Source organism: Oreochromis niloticus, linkage group LG16 (genome assembly GCF_001858045.2).
Source record: "Oreochromis niloticus isolate F11D_XX linkage group LG16, O_niloticus_UMD_NMBU, whole genome shotgun sequence".
Lineage (NCBI taxonomy): Eukaryota > Metazoa > Chordata > Actinopteri > Cichliformes > Cichlidae > Oreochromis > Oreochromis niloticus.
In genome coordinates this window covers 14,146,625-14,166,478 of record NC_031987.2, presented here as the reverse complement: position 1 = coordinate 14,166,478, position 19,854 = coordinate 14,146,625, and the positions used below count along the sequence as shown (strand labels likewise).

Genomic DNA, 19,854 nt, shown 5'->3' with positions numbered 1-19,854 from the left:
GTGATGTTATCTAAAATGCCCTTTGTTGTAATGCCAAGGATTAAAGCAATTCTGACGGCAAAAGGGGGTCAAACCGGTACTAGGTGCTGTGTACTTAATAAAATGCCCTGTCAGTGTATAAATTTAACGAAAAAAATTACACTGCTTTGTTTTGACCACTGGTGGCGCTGTGGAGCAAAGATTTTATGAGCGGGTCCACGTTCATGTGAAGGGCACACTGTGGCCAAGTGAACAGCAGAAGTGTGCGTAAACTACTTACGGTAGGACGTTTTGCCAAAGTAGGATGGTTTGTCAGACCACCGGTGGATGCTGGTTTTCTCGCTGAACTACAGGTAAAGACCAGGTACCAGGTACATGTGGATGCAAACATGCCTCCATACATTTTTTAATTAGACCTCATGAAAATGTACCCAGAAAATGGAAATAGGAACATTTCTTTAAAAACAAACAAACAAACAACAACAACAAAAACGTTAAAGTAAGCTGCGTGCTCGGTTTTCACATTGTCAGCATCTTTCTTTGTCTTAATTCAGGGTCTCTTTGATTTTAAAGTGAGAAAAGCAGTAAATCCTCATCTTTGACAGGCTGGAGGCAGAAAACACTCATCATTTGATTTTCCTTTCAACAGTCTGATCTAATAACTGAACAAAGTGAAAGTATGGTAAAAAGAATAAAGCTTCAGCACTTAAATTTCAGCATGATATCTCTCACGCTGTATAGCCTTGAAACATAAACAGAGGGGGTGAGTGTGAGCAGTTGTCTCCATGTAAGGATATGTAGCACTGGGAGCTGATGTGTTTGTAAAGCTGCTCTTTAGAGAGAATCTGCTGTGACTCTGGCATTTAATCCGTCTGATCAGGTGGATAAATGGCTTATTTCAGCCTTTTCTATTTATTTGAAACCTCTTAAGTCTCCAGACCTGTCCTGGAGACCTTGCTGATCTCCAGCTGCCAGCAAACAATCATCTGAACATCTCTTTCTCTCCAGTGACGCCTGCGTCTCTAGCGCTCGTTCGCAAACGAGCAGCCCCTCCATCCCCCTTCTGATGTTTTCTGATATGGGAACAGTCCCGCTGAGACGGGTGTGTCAGGTTTACCATCTGTAGAAATTGCTTAAATTTCCTGTAGTTCTCGAATCGCAGCTTGGAGTTTACTTTCTCTTTCCCGTCGCCTCGGTAAGCAGCCTATATTTTATTTTAAATTTACCGGAGATTTAAAGAGTTGTACTGCACGCTATATCGACTGATAGACCGAATAAATTAGTCTTCTGGTTACTTTTGCTCTTTTTCTTTACAGTTAATGTGAATTTTAGAAGATATTTAGATGTTCTCTGTAGTGTAAAAATAAATAAATAAATAAATATTTTTTTGACTTCTTTCAGAAAAGAAAAAGGTGTTCCATCTCTGTAGTACTCCACTTAACATGACAGCACAAATTAATTTTCATTAAATGCTTATATATATTATATTGCATGTTTATTTCCAGTGCACCTCTGCAAAGACTGTCTGGTTAAATCTGCTCTTTGTTTAAGGAGCTTTATCTCTGATTCACATGAGCTTGCAAAAAACTGCAAAAAAAAACCAAACAAAAAAAACATGAAATTACGTTTTAAAGGTTATAATTAGGCCTGTGTCTGAAATCAGTCTTCACATGTTTTTCTTAACTTCTAAATGTGTATAAAGTAGCTAGATTTTTATTTTTGTTTGCCTGTGTGTGGCTTTTCTGCCACTGTCTGCCTCAAGCTAAGTTTGAGGCAGACAATGTGTTTTAATAAAGGCTTTAACAATACAATTAAGCATTGGCACAGGACACTTTGTTAGGTATAATCTGTATAATGTATAATCTAATAAAATTAAACAGGGCTGTTCTGCCAGAGAGTCCGCATTTCTGATTTACTTTTTGTTTTATTTTTTTGGACATGTTGACATTGAAATGTTAATAAAGTAAGCGGCACATTCAGAATGCATTGAGCAGCCTTCAGTGCAAATGTAGTGTGGTAACAGAGAGACTTTGAGCATGGCATGGTTGTTGTTGACAGGATCTGAGTGTTTAAAAAACTGTTGACTGGAATTTTCCTGCACAAAATTGGATAATAGAAGACCGGAAAAACATTGCCTGATCTGATGAGTTTATTCCTGCTGCAGCATTTGGATGTGATGCTATCAGTTAAATATGGAGCAAATCTTGTGAGGATTGTTTTTACCACCTTGTTGAATCCATGCAATGTAGAATTAAGTCAGTCCTGAAGGTAAAAGGGGGCCTAACTCAGTACTAGCAAGGTGTATGAAGTAGCGTGTAAATACAGTATGAATTTAATAGAATAAAACCGTTCGGTATGCCCTCTGGGACGTGATAGAGCGGAAGCATTAAACCAAATAAGTTGCATTCCATCTCTGTGCAACATCAACATCAGCACCCCCACCCACAGGTTTGATTTCTATCTTGTCTTTTTTTGCATTTGAAATGCTTGACATGAAATAGTCTGGAAGCCCCTCCTGCAGACTGAAGTTGCACTAACCAGCAGTTTTAAGCGGAGTTTTATTCATTTGTCATTTCTGATGTTGGTTTATGCTGTTGGAATTTTCCACTTCCAGAAAAAAAAATTGTAAGTTATCACCAGCAATAACACACCACCAGCTCTTATCAAACAGTAACTCTTGTGGGACGGTAGTTCCACAGAATCTTTGCTGCTCCTGCTGATTTCAGTTTAATTAAACAGGTGAGATGAAACATGTTCAAACATTCTTCTGTCTTCTGTTTCCACACAGTGTGGTTGTTCACTGACATGACTTAAAACAACATTAAACATTCCTAAGCGCTGTGTAGATGCCTTCTGTGAACACTCACATGTTTGACAGCTATTTCCTGCATAAAGTTACAGCTTTACAGTCAAAATTAATCTCTGAAGAACAGTTTTATTCATCCCTGCGTCTTGTTTGTGTTTTTCTTTTTTCTTTTTTTTTTCTTTTGCAGAAAAAAATGGCAATGCTTTCAGGGTTTGTCTTTATATTGCTGGTCCAAACTGTAAACCTTCAACTTACACCTCGAGGACCCAGGCCAATACCGGGGCGAGGTGACAGTCCAGAGCCAACAATACCTCCACTCTTACCTGAGCCCACGCCAAGACCTGAAGGCTGTGAAGGTGAAGGTTCCCTTAATTTCTTTCTGGCTTAAAATAATGGTAATTTTTGGGGGTTTTGACTTTAATTGATTCAGCTGTGAAAGTATTTGGATCCTCTGTATACCAAAGTAATCTAGAGTCAAATGTGAGGATACCTGTGTGACAGCATGCAGCTAAAGCTCAGCTAAATTTAGGTCAGAAGCACAGCAGCAAATTTGCAACAGAACGGCTGAGAAAACCAAATAATGGAGCTGTTGCAATGGTACAGTCAATGTCTAGACCTTAATCTGATTGAAATGCTCTGGTAGAAACAAGCTGTGCAGAAGGAAATACCTGCAAACCTCAGTGTACGCAATGCTGTAAAGATAAGTGGCCAAAATTAATCCACGATGATGTGAGAGACTGATAAAATCATCCCAGAAATGATTACTTCAAGCTATTGCTACTTAAGGTGGTTCTAATAAGGTGGTTATATTATGATGGTTCTATAAACTGAAGCAAATGTTCCAGCTCCTATGTGCTCTTTAATTTCTAAATGTTTTAGCGAACATGTGTTTTCCTCTGCAACACTGCACAATCTTAAACAGTCTTGGCTTGCTGTGCTCAGCTAAAAAAAACAACAACAAAAAAACAAAGCCAGATGGCTGACCAGTTATTTCCCCTCATGTCCCTTTTCAAAAAGTAGCTTCAGCCATTTTTGCACAGTGACCACGATTTACAATTATAGACTTTATAAAAGAAAAACACGATGTCCGGTCAGCATAACTTTGAATCTGAGAGGCTTGTGCTATCTATTTAGCATGTAATTGTAGTAGTTAGATCTCTGCAGCACAACACATAAATGTCTTATAGTCCTCACATTTTTCATCATTTTCATTTTATCTGTGTAACCTGGCAAAATCAACCAGCCCAGGACACAAACTACACAGATTAACAAGCATTTTGCTGCTTTTTATTGTGATGTTTCAATTATTCAATAATTAGGATGAGAGTGATGCATTTCAGCATCTAAATACAATTTAATTATTTTTCCAATTAAAAGTAACAGTTGTCTTCTCCTCCAGCAGGTATAATCGACTGTCCCATCAGGGTGTACTTCACTATTGACACCTCAGAAACCGTTGCATTGCAGGAGCCCCCACCTGGCAGCCTGGTGGAGAGTATCAGAGAATTCACAAAGATCTTTGCCGAGAGGCTGGCTGATGAGGAGTACAGGGGCCATATCCAGATCACTTGGTCCATAGGTGGGCTGCACTTCTCCCAGACACAGGTGGTCTTCAGCCAGCTCACAACCAGAGCGAACTTCATCAGGAATCTCGCTTCGATCCGATACCTGGGCAAAGGCACCTACATCGACTGTGCCCTCAAAAACATGACTCACCACATGACCCAACATTACACAGAGACGAAGGCGGTTCTCTTCGCTGTGGTCATCACTGATGGCTACGTGACAGGAAATCCATGTTCAGGGATCAAGGTGATGGCAGAAAAGGCCCGGGATCAAGGGATCCAGATTTTCTCAGTAGCAGCGTCCAAGGAGATCGACGAATTTGGAATGAGGGAGATAGCGAACTCTCCGTACGAGCTGTTCCGTGACGACTACATAGCGGTGGAAATCGTTGATGGGAAACCAAGACTGAGCACTAAAACCATTGATCGTATCGTAAAAGCAATGGTGAGCTGACATCTTTTAGCCTTAACTTAAAATGTTGTGTCAGGAGACTCTCACTGACTGCTGTCTTTTTCTCTCTTTTTTTTGCAGAAATACCAAGCATATTTACAGGTAAGAAGGTTACTCATTATGTTGAGTTCCACATAATGAGTGTATGTGCAGGTAATCCCTATTAGCCACAAGCTCAGGATCCAACCCTGTCAGTTTCACACATTTTTTTGTACTGTTGGCTGTTTGTGAGGTCAAAGAGAGGATATGTCCCCAATATAATCATGTCAAGCACAGAAGCCCCACCCACTTGCCATTTAAATGCTCTCTTTACGAAAGACGACCAATCAGAACAAAACTGCCACAAAGGGAAGGAGAAAGGAGCTAAAAAGGCTTGTTTCAGTCACTCATGCAAAGCTACTATAAGTCCAAGACTGAAACTATGAAGTTAGAAATTAGCAGAATAGCTTCCTTTTAACAATACCAATATTTAAAAGGCTTCAGTCTTTTAATATTGTTTTGTTTTTCTCTTCCATCTCACAGTGTTACAAACCAAGATGTTTTGAGAGTCCTGGGCGCCCTGGACTAAGAGGTCCCTCAGGTCCAAAAGTGAGACTTAAAAAGCTGAATTAAAGTCGTTAATTTTTATTATTGCTTGTGCCGATGATTCTTCTGTTGAAATGTGTATGTCTCTGGATCTTTATAGGGCACAAAAGGAGACACAGGCCCTCCAGGGCCAAAGGGTGAAAGAGGAAGACAGGTACCTAGAATTTATGTCTAGAAACCTAAATATATTTTCACGCTATTAAAAAAAGTGCATTGTTATTTATTGAGTTATATATTTGTTACATTTCAGGGTGATCCTGGCATTGAAGGTCCAATTGGACGACCTGGTCCAAAGGTTTGCTGAGCCCCACTCCTTGATGATTTTGTTTCATTAAAATTAATTAAATTATTTAATTGATTTAATTAATTACACAATGTATTTTTAATCTCATTAATGGGTCCTTTTGTGCTTTTCCGTAGGGAGAGCCTGGTTTAAGGGGTGACAAGGTAAGAGTTAAAATCCTTATATTTCTCATTTCTGTTCATTTATTAAACTGAAGGAAGTGTTTTTGGGGACTAATGGGTCTGTTTTATCTCAACAGGGTGAAATTGGATTAACTGGAGCAAAGGTAAAAAAAAAAAAAAACCTGTTTAATGCTTCATCTTCGTGCACTGCAACATCCAAAATTAAGACTGTTTATGCACTGAAGTTCATTTTATCTCTTCGCTAAAGGGTGTTGCAGGTTCAACTGGCAAGAATGGAACTGATGGGCAAAAGGTGAGTGTTTACGGTGAGATTTTTACCGTAAACGTAATCTGATTATAAATATACTGATATTATATGAATGCTCCTTTGAAATCTTCAGGGGAAAATTGGACGAATTGGAACTCCCGGTTGTAAAGGCGATCCAGGCGACAAGGTATTTAATATTTATTTGTATGTCTTTGTTTCATTTTAACAACTTATATCAGCCATACAGCTGCATGTATTTCACTGATTCTCTTTAACATTGACTTTTTTCTAGTATTGTAAGCATTTCTGGTTAAATGAACCACTGAGACACTTTTTATTTGTCTCTCATAGGGACCAGATGGCTACCCAGGAGATGTTGGGGAAACTGGACCATTAGGTGACAAAGGAGAAAAGGTCTGAATTAAATCACAACAATCTAATCATTTCAGTTCATACTGACGAGACAGAGTGTTATTTAGAGTGAACAAAAAAAATATATTCACACGATTATATTTTGGTATATGGTCAGCTGGTAAGATCAGCACTTGATTGTCGAGTGAAATATTCACAGTAATTAGATGGATTCTAGTGAAGTTATTTCCGTACTGAAGTGGTTGTCACATTCATCTGATAATAACAAGCCCAGCCTTGGGGGGTCACAAGCCAGTGTAGTCGCAGTCCTGGATTAATGGGCGAGCTGCATCAGGAAGGGCATCCGGTGTAAAAGCAAATATCCAGCTGATGCAGCGACTTCTTGGCAGAAAAAGGCAGCAGCTAAAAATACCTGCCGACTTACATGTGTTTTGGTGAAACAATCACAAGTTTCAGAGGGCATACCTAATTTATTCATTTAATTTCATCCATCCATTCGCTTCCTCTTATCCTTTTCAGAAAAGTGGTCTTGAAGTAAAGATTGACCCTCACAAAGACCGAACGAAAATATATATTAAACCTTGTCTAACTAAAAATAATAGTAGTTGGTTCACTTGACAGAACTTACTGTTTTAACCCGACATGCCAGCTTGTGCAGGCATTTGGTGTTTAATCCTAGCAGATCACAATTGAACTTAACTGAATTGAAATGGACTCAGGACCTTCTTGCTATGCGCCAACAGTGCTAACCACCATGCCACTAGTGGCACAGTCATTTAATTTCAACAAGTCAAATATATGAAAGGAAAGTACTGTCACTAGAAAATAGTGTGAAATTTTCAGCGTGCTTCTTAAAGGTGGCACAGCAGAGCCTTAAAGAACCATTTCTAATATTTCTTTAGCTTTAACAGGTATCAGAACAGCTGAACGATGTGATCTGCTAGGATTAAACACCAAATGCCTGCACAAGCTGGCATGTCGGGTTAAAACAGTAAGTTCTGTCAAGTGAACCAACTACTATTACTTTTAGTTGGACAAGCTTTAATCTGGATTTTCTTTTGGTCTTTGTGAGGGTCAATTTTTACTTCAAGACCACTTTTCTGCCTATGTGGTGCTGGTGCTACAGCAAGACATTCATAGATGATTCACAGATACCGTGATTCATAACATTATGGACTGTTTATTAAACAGTCAAAATGTGCTCTGATTGCCAAAGGGTACAAGCACCAAGAAAGGTCAGAGAAAAAAATATTTAAAGACCAGCTGTTTGGAGATCTCTGAATCACCACCCGTCTCCTTTATCTTCTGCAGGTCTGGACTGTAGTCAGATAGATAATATAACCCCCAAACTCCTTTTAATAACTGCTTTACCTTGAGGTTGACAAAAGTTTTGTGAGGTGAAGGAAGGAGAGAGTCTCCTTTATCATGTGATATTAAATTAGTTGCCGCCCCCCCTCCACACACACACACACACACACACACACACACACACACACACACACACACTGCTGCTCTGTAGATCCGCCCCTGTTTCCTGTTACGCTCATACTGCAAAATTTGCCTGCAGCAGCTGCATTTCTTTTTGCCTGCATTGCCTGTTTAACCTTTTCATATCTTTTTATTATTAGATTTTTGTCTTCCTTTGAAAAAGTACTCCTCTGGTCCTAGCAGACCTATCAGCACCACCACTTTCATGGGAACATGCCCATAGCTAGATTGGAAAAACCTGACTGAACTTATCCTGTTGATAAGGACTTTGTGTGACTGCTTAGCCAGATTAATGGCTGAAAGATATCCAGGGTATGTTGAATTTGCTTGGTAGTGCAGCCTCTTGCTGTTGTGCTAATAAGAGCTTTAGATTATGATATTATATATATTCGCCTTTCTGTGGCAACACAATGTTTGCCTCAAAAATGATAGATTAGGCTGATGTGGGCTGTCTGACCGTTAATTGAAGTATAAACAGAAAAGCCCTCCACCAACAAACACTGTCGTGTTCAAGACGAATGAGGGAACGTGAGAGCAGCTTCAGCCAGTGAATTAGAGTTTAACAGCTCTCATTAGTTAAAGCACTTCTGTGAGACCGAGGTGTGCATTTATTTATGGGTGCATTTTAAAATATGCATGTCAAAATGGAAGCAAAAATCAAAATCTTTCAGTTTGTATTCTTAAAGGATTTTTTTTAAAAGCTATAAAAGCTATAATTAGGTTTTTGTCTTTTTTTAATTGATCTTAAAAATACTTGTCCGTATTGTGTGGCACGGTGGTGTAGTGGTTAGCGCTTTCACCTCACAGCAAGAACAGTCCAGAGACATGCGTGTTTGGTTAATGGGTGATTCTAAATTGGGCACTGGCATGAATATTAAAACAAATGTCACAAATTCGAGAACTCCTACTCTGGACATGCATATCACAGAGAAGCTGAACATTAGTCTGAAGAGCAGTTAACATGTGCCACCAAACAGTATGTTGACATGTTAGCACCTTCATTGTGCTGTATTCATAAACAGGAACCCCCTTTCTATTCCAGCCATGCAAACATAACATATGTTATGCAGTGAAATGACAGCACATAAATACAAAGAGGAAAACTCTTTTTTCATAATTAAATCATCTGACAGAGCTGACAGCTGCAGCAGCTCGGCAGGCATTTTTTCCACATTTTTTTTCTTGATATATGTGTGTTTATTCTGTCAGTACATTCAACTTGTACAGCTCATGCCGATGTAACTGTTGGTACTGATGATTTCCTGAATTATGCGTCATGAATGTAGCCAAAGAACAGCTCAGACTAAATATTTGGGCTGTGTGCAGACATTCAGTCCCGATCAAAAGTTTCAAACCACTTGAAAAATGGCAACAACAAAAAAAAATCATATTTTGCATGGTTGGATCTTAACAAGGTTCCAAGTAGAGCTTCAACACGCAACAAGAAGAAATGGGAGTGAGCCAAAACATTTTTTTGAGCATGTGATTTACTGAAAATAACGTTTAAACTGAAACAGGCTTTTTTACAGCTGATCAGTTTAGGACCACACTTCCAAAAAAAAACCTGTAAACCCACCCAAAACATAAACTCGGTCGTGAGTAGCTCCACCGTTATTGTTGATCACTTCAAAAAATTGTTGCGGGATGCTTGAAGCAAGCGTTTCTATGAGGTGAGTGGAAACATTTCTCCGAATGGTAAAGATGGCCGCACCGAGGGCATCTACTGTCTGGAACAGTTTTCCATTTTTGTAAAGTTCCCTTGCCATCAATCCCCACAGGTTGTCAGCAGGAGAACATGCAGGGTGGTGCAAAAGAGGGACGTTATTGTCCTGGAAGAAGTCCCTTTTCCTGCAGGCATTGTGTACTGTAACATTGTCCTGTTGAAAAAACCCATCTGTTACCACACAGACGGGGGCCCTCAGTCATAAGTAATGCTCTCTGCAACATCTGGACATATATAGCAACCGTTTGACGCCCCTGCACCTCCTGAAGCTCCATTGTTCCACAAAAAAAACAAACTCCCCAGACCATTATGGCGCCCCCTCCACTGTGGCGCGTAGAAAACATCTCAGGTTGGATCTGCTTGTCATGCCAGTAATGTTGGAAACCATCAGGACCATCAAGGTTACATTTTTCTTATCAGAGAATAAAACTTTCTTCCACCTTTCAATGTCCCATGCAAAGTCCAAACAGTCAGTGCTGTGGGGTTCAAGGAGATGAGGCTGTTGCAGACATGTTTTGTTTTTGAATCCCTTCAGTCTCAGATGCCGTCTGATGGTTATGGGGCTGCAGTCGGTACCAGTAATGGCCTTCATTTGGGTCGAGGATTGTCCAGTATTTTTACGGGCAGGCAATTGGATCCTCCGGCTCAGTGCTGGTGAAATTTCTTTGGGTCCTCCACTTTTTGACTTTTTTGTTCCATAACCATCAGGATCATTTAAGAAATTCCAAATGACTGTCTTACTGCGTCCCACCTCAGCAGCATGGCACACTGCGAGAGACCCTGCTTATCCAGTTCAACAACCCGACCACATTAAAAAAGGTTACATTTTTTTGTTTTTGCCATCGGAAAGTCATGAAAGTGTGACTACCTGACAGAAAATGACAATGAATCCACATTTTTGGCATGTGGTCTCAAACTTTGACACTTTTGATCAGCCTATTTCAGTTTAAACGTTGTTTTCAATAAATTGCATGCTTAAAAAATGTTTTGCCTCACTCCCATTTTTTCTTGTTGCATGTTGAAGCTCTATTTGGAACCTTGTTAAGATCCAACCATGCGAAATATGGTATTTTGCCATTTTTAAAGTGGTCTTAGATTTTTCATTGGGACTGTATCTCTGCCCATGCTCACTCAACTACAGAGTCAATGACTAGACAGTCATTTTTTCAGTGGAACTCAATTAATAATGTTACATTATATCCAGTTGTGTATTTTTTGTGGCTTTTCTTTTTGATTGTTTTTGCTTTTGTTTAGGGTGACATGGGCCTTCCTGGAAAGCCAGGCCCCCCCAGGCCCTAAGGGTAATCCAGGTCCAAAGGTAACAAAAAACGTGGAAAAAATACTGAGCACACAACAAAGATTTTTCTTTACTTTAAAACTGAATCTCTGCTCTTTAGGGTGAAAGAGGAAGCCAAGGAAATCCAGGACAGCCTGGACAAAGAGGGAGTCCGGTACAGCCCTGAATTTATTTTATTTTATGATTTTTTACATAAGCACTAAACTGATCTTACAAAACCGACTCTCAAATGAAACTGTTGACACTTGCAGGGGAGAAAGGGTTCACCTGGGGCAAAAGGCGAACAGGTATTTGAGTCATGTTTTTTTTTTTCTTTTAAGTATTTTCCAAATGGGAAAATACTTAAAAGAAATTTATTAAATAAATATTCACAGGGGAGGAGAGGAAACCCGGGAGTAAAAGGAGCACAAGGAAACACTGGGCCAAAAGGGACAAAGGTAAGCTTTTGTCACTGTTTTTTTTAAATGAATTGTCTTATTGTATGAATGGCATTTCATTTTCCACTTATTTTAAGCAAAATTGCACAGTTTTAGCTGCTGGTTTGAAATACTGAGAAACACTGGCTTCCTGTGACCTTTTAAGAAAGATGAATTAAGAAAGAACTGTGAGGAAGAAAGTCGGAAGTGTGCTTGTGGTTTTTAATTCTTTATTTCTCTGAAATAGTGAAATCACAACTAGTATAACACAGTTCTCTCTTTCAGTGGGTCATCTCAGAAAAATTCCTCAGACACTTCCCTGAGGCAGAATTATTGCCTCCCTGTTACTGTTGTGTCTTGTATATATTGGGAAGTAATTAATGGTTTTGTTCTGACACATTCATTTATTTTTCGAGGGAGAACGAGGCCCGGAGGGAAGCAGAGGTCGGCCTGGGGAAAATGGACTCAAGGGCGCAAAGGTGAGGAGATCACGCTGTGGGTGGATTTTTGATGAGCAATGACTCAGAGGCTTCCCAAGAACCTGGCATGCCTTCATTAGACATTCAACACTGGAGCCATGCCTTCATCATAAAAACACTTATTTTCCAGAGGAAACTATAAGAAACTATAAAGTAATTTGAAATGATTAGCTTGAAACTGCCAAATCCACATCAGTGAAACTCATCCTGCATGTGCGTGTGTGGGCTGGAGTCAAGGTTGAGTCCAGTAAAAAGGGTTTTCTGTTATTTTCTCTCTCTGACAGGGCGAACTGGGACTACCGGGACCGAGGGGTCAGCCAGGAGAACCAGGCACCTCTGGACGAAATGTTTGTTGCTTTATAACTTTATCATCATCGCCATCATTTTCTCCTTTTTCAAGTAGATTCTTTTTTTATTTGAATTTTATCTTCTTTGGCTGCAGGGCACGATGGGAGATCCTGGAGATTCAGGACCAAGGGGAGACACTGGGCCACTTGGACCAAAGGTAAAAAGAAAGTCTGAGTATTTCTGTTCATGATTATCAGTAAATAATTTATTCTGATTCACGTTGTTTTTCTTCTAAAGGGTGACAGAGGAAGGCAAGGTTTCAGCTATCCTGGATCAAGGGGACCGCCTGTAACAGCTGTCTTTTTACCTCATAAAATGACCTGCATGTCTTCAGATGTTTTTTCTTGAGGCTAAAGTAACTCTGCTATTTAAAGGGAGACAGGGGTGCACCAGGTAGGAGAGGACCCACAGGGAGCAGAGGTGACTGTGGCGCCAAAGGAGAATCCGGAAATAAAGGGCCTTCAGGAGCGCCTGTAAGATGCAATTGTTAAACCATTGATGATGTACTTATTTAGTTTTATAGATGTTTGGACTCAAAAACAGGACAGGACAGAGAGACTTGGCCTTGATATCCACTGCCTACACTGTTGTCCACAGAGGCTTTAAGTCAGCAAACAAGCCAACAAGATCCTTGATTAAATTCATGTGCAAACTTTAAATTTCCTGTTGTCCATGCTGTTCTGCTGCAAAAAATACCTGAAAGTTGGTCCACACACGTCCCAAAAAATGTCTTCTCACCTCTTGGAGAATCTGAACCTACAGATGGTTATGACATCTGGTCAGGTTTCACATATCTATAGAGACTTCTGCCACCACACCTACACTAGAGTAAAGTGAGTCCAAAATTAAGATGTTAAATGTCCCAGTCACCCAGCACAAATCATGAACCTCAATGTGACCACTTAAAGGTCCAGTGTACATATGGGAGAAGAGTCAGCACAGTCCGGGGTTTAATTTGAACAGTGTGTCATGCACAAAATTGCTGAATAGGTCATGATCTTAAACATCTGTCTTATTTTTTTGGTATATGTTTAATCATCAGAATACGGAGATCTGTAATCTGCTTAGTGCAGTAGTTCAGGTTGGTGTGTTGCTCTTAATTCTTTAAAACTAGAAATACTAGAAATTACAGAATCCAACACAGAGCAGCAAAGCACACAGCACTGTGTGACAGCACGACAAAGGGGCAAGGGTAGACTTAGAGTTGGAAGACACAATCGGAACAAATCAGGGATAATGAGACAGGGAATTTAAACTAGATACAGAGCACAAAACACACAAGACAATCAAATTAAGACAGGAAGCAGCTAAACATATGACAGACTCACATGCAAACACGAGAGGGAAACAACCACAGAGAAAAGACTCGGGGAACAGAGGAGGATCACAAAGGGAACTAATAAATTTAAACTCACCTATAAGTGAATGAGGTACTGAAGATAAAAAAAAAACAAAATAAATGAAAAGCATCCGGGAATATGATAAACAGAATATAGAGCAATCCCTTATTAAAACCAAAAGAGACAAGAGCACTCAGAGTGTCCAACAACCCCAGAAGGGCAATGTTTATAGAGTTTCACATTTAGTGTGACCTTGACCTGATTTTCATCAAAACCAAATCAGCTCAAGCTGTTTTCTACAATCACACAAAATGACCCAATTACCAGGAGTATGTTTTTGCAAATTACATTATATTAAAACGATGCACAGAAACAACATGGGCAGAAAGTAATCAGGTGAAAACATTTATTTGGTCATTTTTTCCTTCTTTTTTATTTATTTTTTTTAATGAAACGGTTCTTTCCACCTCCCCGAAACCAATAGTTTATTTTGAATTCTGTTTGCATGGACCGTTATTATTCTACCTTAACCAATCAGAATAGAAAGCTCGGTGTTTCTGGAAATAGATGTTGCTGGGGATTTTTTTTTCCACCTTAAATTAAGCATTATCCACCTCTGTTGTGTTGTAATGGAGGCAAAAGCTTAGCTGACGAAACTGAAAATATCTGCAGTGCACAGCTGCATGTCATTTGAGGTTAAGTGATAAAAAACAAATAAATGAGGTTGAATTTAGTCTCTTGAGTGTGAGCACATCACTTTGCCTTTGCCTCACAGTGACAGTTGTAAAATATGGCAAGGTAAATAAAAAAATATGTATGAATTAGGCCAAAGAACAATGCTATTTAAGCTGCTGGATATTTTACCAGGTGCTGTTTCCTATTCAAACACATTACAGATGATCAGACCACAGCAGTCCCACAGGATCATGTGACACCAGCTGCATGGGTGTGCTGTGATTTTTCTTTGGTGTCATATATTTAAATTGTTAGCAAGCCTTAATAACATCAGTGTTTTTGCACAGCTTTCAGTGTTTTGTGAGTCATTTAGGTTTCATTGACTGTAAATATCTTTGTATCTAGGGTGAACCAGGCCAGTCAGGGCCGCCAGGAGAAAGAGGGCCTAGAGGGGAACGTGGACCTGATGTAAGCTACAGCCACACAGATAATGAGCTGACCATGCATGCAAGTTTGAGATCCAGGTACATTGTTCTCTCTGTGGTGTGTGTGTGCAGGGGGATTCAGGACCAGCAGGCGATTCTGGGCTCACTGTGAGTAAAATTTTAAAAAGACTGATGTATTTTAAATGCAAGAATTCTTTTACTCACTTCAGTGTATTACTTTTAATCTGCACACATGCCACTGCAGGAATGTGATGTCATGAACTACATCAGAGAGACGTGTGGTTGCTGCGGTAAGAAAGTATAAGCACTCAAACACAGCTTCAGAAATGTGGTGTTTAAACACGTTGATGGTCTTCTTGTTGTTTGTCTCTCAGACTGCGAGAAGCACTGTGGAGCTATGGACATTGTGTTTGTAATTGATAGCTCAGAGAGTGTCGGGCTGACAAACTTTACCCTGGAGAAGAACTTTGTTATCAACACCATCAACAGGCTGGGATCTATGGCGCCCGAACCTACATCAACAACTGGTAACGCCAAGCAAGCAAGCGTTCTACAGATTTACCCAAAAGACGATAAAATACCCACCAATCTTCAGTAACACTGTGACTCTGCAGACAGACTACAGACTAAAGTATTTCAAATCGTGCTACATAAAAATGGTTGATTCGTATTCATGCTGAGAACACAACACCAAAACAACAGTTTGTTGGTGTTTTTTAAGAAAGTTGCTAAATACCCAACAAGTGAAAATGAATAATATTAAGACTGTGATTCACATTCTGTCTGTAAACATAAAACCAAAACTTCAATTTCTTTTTTATTTTCTATATGTTGAATAACGCCTTTTATGCCTGTTCACCTAAGAAGCCCAAACTTGGCATCTCTTCCTACTCCGACCCGCAGACATATTATCATTGACTAAGAAAGACAACCAGCTTCAGCTCCTCCCTCCTCACACAGCGTCACCACTGTGTGTAGCTCCACGTTTGATTTGGCAGATTTTTATTTGTTGGATGCACTTCCTGATGCAACCCCCTGGGTTCAATCCAGGGATTTTTCACTTGTTAAGACTACAGAGCCACAACCTATCTGCACTGCGCTCCATCACTCGCTGACATTACAAATTATGATTGGAGTAAAGCCTGCAACCGGCGTGCTGCTGTAAATCGGTGTTACCGAGTAGTCCCTGACAAATTTATCTGTGATGCTTTTCCAAAAAGATTTGCAGAAATAATAAATCTAAAAGTTTGACTTTTAGACTGATTTAAGATGTGTGTATCTCCTAGGCACGAGAGTTGGAGTTGTACAATACAGTCACAATGGGACCTTTGAGAGCATTCGTCTCGATGACCCAAACATAAACTCCATGACTGCATTCAAAACTGCAGTGAAGAATCTGAGGTGGATTGCTGGGGGCACCTTCACCCCCTCTGCTCTGAAGTACGCCTATGATAACCTCATCAGGGACAGCAAGAGAGCCCGATCCAAAGTGTCCGTCGTCGTGGTCACAGACGGCCGCTTTGACCCTCGAGACGACGACAATCAGCTCACATACCTCTGCAACGACCCTGCTGTGGTGGTGAATGCCATCGGGATAGGGGACATGTTTGACACCAGACACGACAGCGAGACTCTGGTGTCAATCGCGTGCAACAAGAAGGACCGGGCTACTGAGATGAGGCGCTACAGCGACTTGGTGGCTGATGAATTCTTAGAAAAGATGGAAACTGTCCTCTGTCCTGGTAAGCCTGTACAAATAATCTCAGCAGCCTGACAGTACTAGTCCTTGTGGTGTTTGTCTAACCTATGATTGTTTAATTTCTCACCAGATCCAGTTATTAAGTGCCCTGATCTCCCCTGTACAAGTGGTGGGTTTTATTCATAGTTATAGGATTGGTTTATGAGGAAACGCACTTCAGGAAGTGATTGCTCTTTTTTGTTTCGTTTCAGAACTTGACTTAGCTCCTTGTGTTGAGCGGCCTGTGGATTTGGTATTTCTATTGGATGGTTCAGAGCGTCTCGGGGAGAGAAACTTCCTCCTTGTTCGTGAATTTGTTCAGAAGGTTGCAGACAGGCTGGGACTGGCCAGGACCAGGACCGATCGAAAGCGAGCCCGTCTGGCACTGATGGAGTTTGGCAAGGAGTCAGACAATCGGGTGGCCTTCCCTCTAACACATGACCTTGCCCAGATTGTTAACAGCTTAACAGCTTTACAGTATCTAGATTCTTCTTCAAGCGTGGCGCCCGGCATCATACACGCCATCAACAACATCCTGGTTAGAGGAGGCGCCCGGCAAACGAGGCCCAATGCAGAGATTTCATTCGTTTTCATTACAGATGGCGTCACTAACAGCGACAACCTGGACGAGGCGATCAGTGCCATGCGTCGTCACGAGGTGGTCTCCACGGTGATTGCCACAGGAAGTGATGTTGATCAAGAAGTCCTAACAAAGCTGGCTATGGGGGACCAGCACGCCATCTTCAAAGCAGAAAAATTCTCAGATTTTTTAAGGTCCAGTATGTTTGATCGTTTCATCCGGTGGGTGTGTTAGAGAGAGAATGCTCCTGTGAGCCAATACTGGTGCTACAGCTGTTCATCCAGCGTTTTCAAGGATAATTACAATTTATTTCAACCTGATAGTATTTTACATTAATGTGGCTGTTGTGGCTCTATTGAGGAAAGCATCCTACAGTGAAACAAGACTGTGCTCTCTGCAGCTTTATACTGGGTCATAGTGCAGTCCTTTATTTTACCCTCTGAGGATATCTCAGATATCTCTGAGGATATTCCCCATCTTTGACACCATGCAGAGCCAAGAGCCAAGTTCATCCTCCACTTCGTTTAACACCTCACATCTGTACTAAAGTTTAAATAAAAACAAACCTGTGACATGATTTTGTTTTAACAGTTTGTAGAAAATCATCCCAACACTTTCATTTTTGGATGCAGATGCAATTAGCAACACGTCCACTCCAGGCAGCTAAATTCTAAGCTTAGGTCAGATGTTAAAGCAAAAGTTAAAAGACTACATTTTCTGGATAACCTCAGGAGCTTGCGCTTGTTTCCTCGATAAATTGGTTTTATGTGACAGCTTGTAGAGCTGCAATGGCCAAATTGATGGGGGAAATACACAAGGTTGAAATAAACTAGATTTCTTCTTTAACCCATAGACAGTATATAAAAGACAAACACAGGCACCCACTGTGTTTGAAAAGTGAAGCCATGTGCCATACAACTGAGGGTCTCTAGGTGCTGCCCGTGAACGTCGTTCTGTCAGTGATTAAAGTAATTCATTGGCAGCTGCAGCTCAAGCAGAATTTATGGTCCTGCAGTGGTGATGCGTTCATTGTCCGGTGGCAATCCAAGGATGGCCCGTCTGCCTGTTGCCAGATGGAGGCAATGTGAAAATATGTGGTACAGCAGTCTGTGGGTCACTCTAGCTTGTGCTGCTGTTGGTACATCAGCCAGCAGTGGAGAAAAGCGAATTTATAACATACAAAGAGCTGAAGTGAAAATGAGTGTTAAAAACAATGAAAACTGTCCAATGTCTGTGCTTTTCATGTTGTATCCTTTTCATCTTTGAAGTTTTTTTAATGGTTTTCCTGAACTCGCTGAACTCCGCTAGCAGTCCCTGCTCTATTCTGGCCCACTTGTCTATGAATCAACATTCGGCAGACGCTTGCATCATCTGCTTCTAGACACATGCAGTCAGAATGTTGGGAGGACTGCACTGGAGTGCGTCTGGGGTGGGTGAAAAAGAAACGTGTACACAGACGGACACATTTACAGGACCATAAATTACACTTCAGGGTGTACAGGAGACACAAAAACTGCCCAAGATGTGTTGCGGGTGTATCTATGATACAGATACTGCCTTGTGTAACTCACTTTAAGAAAGACTAGACTTTTTCAATATACGCTATATTACCAAAAGTATTCACTCACCCATCCAAATCATTGCATTCCGGTGTTTCAATCACTTCCATGGCCACGGGTGTATAATATCAACTACCTCCATATGCACTGTTTCTGCAAACTTTTATGAAAGAAAGCTCTCAGGACATCAGTGAATTTGTGGTACTGTGATAGGATGTCACCTGTGCAACAAGTCCAGTTATGAAATTTCCTCGCTACTAAATATTTCATAGTCAACTGTTAGTCGTATTATAGCAAAGTGAAAGCAAGCACTAATGACAGGAACCCAGCCATGAAGTGGTAGGCCACAAAGTCACAGAGCAGGGTTAACGGCTGCTGAGGGGCGATCGTGGCTCAAGAGTTGGCAGTTTGTCTTGTAATCGGAAGGTTGCTGGTTCGAGCCCCGGCTCCGAGAGTCTCGGTCGTTGTGTCCTTGGGCAAGACACTTCACCCGTTGCCTACTGGTGGTGGTCAGAGGGCCCAGTGACGCCGGCAGTGTCCGGCAGCCTCGCCTGTCAGTGCGCCTCAGGGGAGCTGTGGCTACAATGTAGCTTGCCATCACCAGTGTGTGAATGGGTGGATCACTGAATGTAGTGTAAAGCGCTTTGGGGTCCATAGGGACTAAGTAAAGCGCTATACAAATACAGGCCATTTACCATTTAGTATGCAGAGGTCACCAACTTCCTGCAGAGCCAATTGCTAAAGACTTCCAAACTACATGTAGCCTTCAGATTAGCTCAACAACAGTCTACAGAGAGCTTCATGGTTTCCAACCCCAACGCAAAGTGTCAGTGTTGTTTTTCAGGATTTGGGCTTTGCCCCTTACCCTCTTAATGCGTCAACACAAAACACAACAAGACATTATGGACAATTTATAGGAACAGTTTAGGTTAGACCTGTTCCAACACAAGTGGGCACCAGCGCACAAAGCAAGGTCCACAAAGACATGGATAAGCGAGTTGGTGTGGAAAAACTCAAATGGCCGGCTGCACAGTCCTGACCTCAGACTGTGGGCCAAACCTTCTCGTCCAACATCAGTGCCTGACCTCACAAATGCGCTTCTAGAAGAATGGTCAAAACTACTCATAAACACACTCCTAAACCTTCCCAGAAGTGTTGAAGTTGTTACAGATGCCCAGGGTAGGCTGACAATAATAAACCCTGTGCATTAATGGGATGTCACTCAAGTTCATATGCATGTGAAGGCAGACGAGTGAATAGTTTTGGTATATAGTGTATATGGGTAAGTGGGACAAAACTTTTTCCATTTTGAACCATTGTCAGCATACTCATGG

At 40.9% G+C, this 19,854-nt stretch overlaps 1 protein-coding gene across 1 annotated transcript; it reads left to right on the top strand.

Annotated features, from left to right (window-relative positions):
- Positions 1-164: 164 nt before the first annotated feature.
- Positions 165-18,474, top strand: LOC100710501 (collagen alpha-2(VI) chain). Its single transcript, XM_025904106.1, is given in 29 exon segments — positions 165-332; positions 2,973-3,141; positions 4,185-4,795; positions 4,883-4,903; positions 5,324-5,389; positions 5,487-5,540; positions 5,637-5,681; positions 5,807-5,833; positions 5,929-5,955; positions 6,060-6,104; positions 6,193-6,246; positions 6,411-6,455; positions 6,457-6,473; positions 10,897-10,960; positions 11,040-11,093; positions 11,191-11,226; positions 11,314-11,376; positions 11,772-11,834; positions 12,119-12,181; positions 12,277-12,339; positions 12,420-12,470; positions 12,557-12,655; positions 14,603-14,665; positions 14,755-14,790; positions 14,888-14,933; positions 15,018-15,170; positions 15,930-16,385; positions 16,473-16,511; positions 16,594-18,474. Coding segments are annotated over 28 exon segments (3,126 nt in total). The 5' UTR covers positions 165-332; positions 2,973-2,978; the 3' UTR covers positions 17,196-18,474.
- Positions 18,475-19,854: the final 1,380 nt, after the last annotated feature.